The sequence below is a fragment of the Clarias gariepinus genome, chromosome 23 (genome assembly GCF_024256425.1).
Source record: "Clarias gariepinus isolate MV-2021 ecotype Netherlands chromosome 23, CGAR_prim_01v2, whole genome shotgun sequence".
In the NCBI taxonomy this organism is placed as follows: domain Eukaryota; kingdom Metazoa; phylum Chordata; class Actinopteri; order Siluriformes; family Clariidae; genus Clarias; species Clarias gariepinus.
In genome coordinates, this window is record NC_071122.1 from 26,400,111 (window position 1) to 26,402,500 (window position 2,390).

General features: G+C 46.2%; 1 protein-coding gene across 1 annotated transcript in view; it reads right to left on the bottom strand.

Annotated features, from left to right (window-relative positions):
* Positions 1–349: 349 nt before the first annotated feature.
* Positions 350–2,390, bottom strand: part of lamb3 (laminin subunit beta 3) — a 7,181-nt gene continuing 5,140 nt past the window's right edge. The window contains exons 16-22 of the mRNA XM_053484303.1: positions 2,216–2,390; positions 1,992–2,136; positions 1,623–1,830; positions 1,390–1,531; positions 1,099–1,275; positions 728–881; positions 350–614 (exon numbers count right to left, since the gene is read on the bottom strand). The exon at positions 2,216–2,390 is cut by the window's right edge and continues 29 nt beyond it. Of these exons, the coding sequence (XP_053340278.1) occupies positions 475–614; positions 728–881; positions 1,099–1,275; positions 1,390–1,531; positions 1,623–1,830; positions 1,992–2,136; positions 2,216–2,390 (1,141 nt within the window). The 3' untranslated portion in view covers positions 350–474. The remainder of the gene's footprint in view (positions 615–727; positions 882–1,098; positions 1,276–1,389; positions 1,532–1,622; positions 1,831–1,991; positions 2,137–2,215) is intronic.

Consider the following 2,390-nt stretch of genomic DNA (forward strand, 5'->3'; position numbering starts at 1 on the left):
CCCAGACCCCAGGTGTCCCACAGGTCAAGACCAGGTTTTTTTTAATACAATCTCATTCTGTGTGTGAGTGTGTATGTGAGTGTGTGTGTGTGTGTGTGTGTGTGTACTTAATATAAATTTAATGGATATCGGAGTTTCCAAGTTAATAACCTCCTGAGCTGTTTTGCTGCATCGTGTGAGATGTCACACTCAGTAGCTCCACATTCTTCACACACACACACACACACACACACACACAGACACACCTGTAATATGTCTAATCTGAGACTTTGTGTTGTGTATGCTGTTTCCTTAAAGAGTGAAACAGGAAGTAGAGGAATGTGAACACACACACACACACACACACACACACAGTGCTCACGTCTCTTAATTTATTATGAAACAAAAAGCAGAAATGAAACATTACATATAAATACAGTTGTGATGAACTGAAGGTGTGTGTTTTATGTGAAGGTGTGTGTTAGATCAGACTCTTCAGCCCACACAGCCACTCAGGTTGTTGACTTTAGCGCTGATGTTCCTGATCAGCTCCTTCAGCCGAGACTCCAAACCCTCTAGTTTATGAGAGTTCAGCATTAGCTCCTCCCCCAGCGTCCGCAGCCCCGCCTCCTTATCTATATATGGAAGGCCAATGGTTACTTAATTTATTAAAAACATGATGATTTATAGTTCATATAAACAGTTACACACTCTTAACCACTGTGTGTGTGTGTGTGTGTGTGTGTACCTGTGAGTTGGTTCAGGATGTCAGTAGTCTCCTGGATCAGGTCTGTTGCATCATTCTGCAGTGTGTGTAGACGCTCTCCTGCTGCACCTGTAGTGTTTGTTGTGTCTGTGTTCTCCTTTAGCTTCAACAACTGCTGCTGTAGTAACTCCAGGTCCTACACACACACACACACACACACACACACACACACAATAGAATAATTAATCATTACAAATCATAAAATATAAATTATTAAACAGATTTTATTAAGTGTGAAAAAGATGAAGATCTGCACCTGATCCACATCAGCCTGAAAGTGTGTGTGTTTGTGTGTGTTCAGTGTGTATTTTCTGTAGTGTGTGTTTACAGTGTGTGTGTGTGTAGTTGCAGACCTTTGCTGCAGTATTGGCCTCATGCTCCGCCCCCTCTGCCTTCTCCCCCGCCTCTTCTGCTAGTTCCCTTCCTCTGAGCACGTCCTCCTTCAGCGGGTCCAGCAGGGGGCGCAGTGTGTCCACTACCCCTTTCCCCTCATTCACTAAACCCTCAACAGGAAGCAGAACGTCCTCCACCTGGGACAAAGACAAGCGATTAACACATTTTTCTGGGTTACGCATGGTTCTGGGTTACGCATGGTTCTGGGTTACGCATGGTTCTGGGTGTAGAGATGTTGAATTCTAGCGTACGTTCACGATGTTGTTCCTGACTCCATCAATGATGTTGAGGTTCTCCTTCAGTTTCTCCTCCATGTCAGTGAGGGCGTCCTCACCATCATTCAGAGACGCCAGAACCTCCTCAGTGTTCTCCTGCAGACCCAGTGCTGTGTCCCTACATCACACACACATACACACACATATATCAGTAAATCAATCAGACTTGTGTGTGTGAGTGTGTGTTAGCGTGTTGGCGTGTTGCGTACCTGGCGTTCTCGGCGTTCTCCAGTAGTTTCTGCGCCTCCTGCAGGCGTGAGCTGGCGTTCTTTAGGACCGTGCTGGTGTCAGGCAGTGAGGCAGCCACGTCCTGAATCTCTTTCAGCTTGTTCTTCAGGGCGTCAACCGTCTCAGGCAGTTTCACCCCCAACACACCATCACACACACGCTGCACTGCTGCAGGGTCAGCGGTCGGGTCTACACACACACACACACACACACACATAAAATGAGTAAAAATGTCCGAAGAATTTCTCTGCACTTTTATTCCATTAAAAATGTCAGGATCCAAAACTAATCGTGAATATGTAAATTAAAAATGTCAGAATGTTAATTATGCATAAGCTGAATAAAGTCACCTGACAGGAAGTCCTTCAGGTTCTTAACAAAGTCTTTAATGTCCTTCAGTCCCTCATCGATGTCATCACGTGTACGCTTCATCTGATTGGACAGCTCGTTTGCAGACAGTCTCACCTGATTGGTCGAGTCCTGGGACTTCTGAATCTGCAGATCAGATGGAGGGGTTACACTTTCATTCCTGTGTGTGTGTGTGTGTGTGTGTGTGTGTATGGGGGGGTTATACCTGTGTGTATGCCTGAGTGATCTTGTCATTAAGTTGTTGCAGTTTGTCCTTCACCTCCACCGTATCTTGCTCCGCCCTCTGACTCCAAGGTAACGCCCCTACGCACTTCTGTCCCTGTACACAAGGGGGCGCTCCATCTACAGGACACAGTTCGCCCTCGCATTGCTGAGGGGTA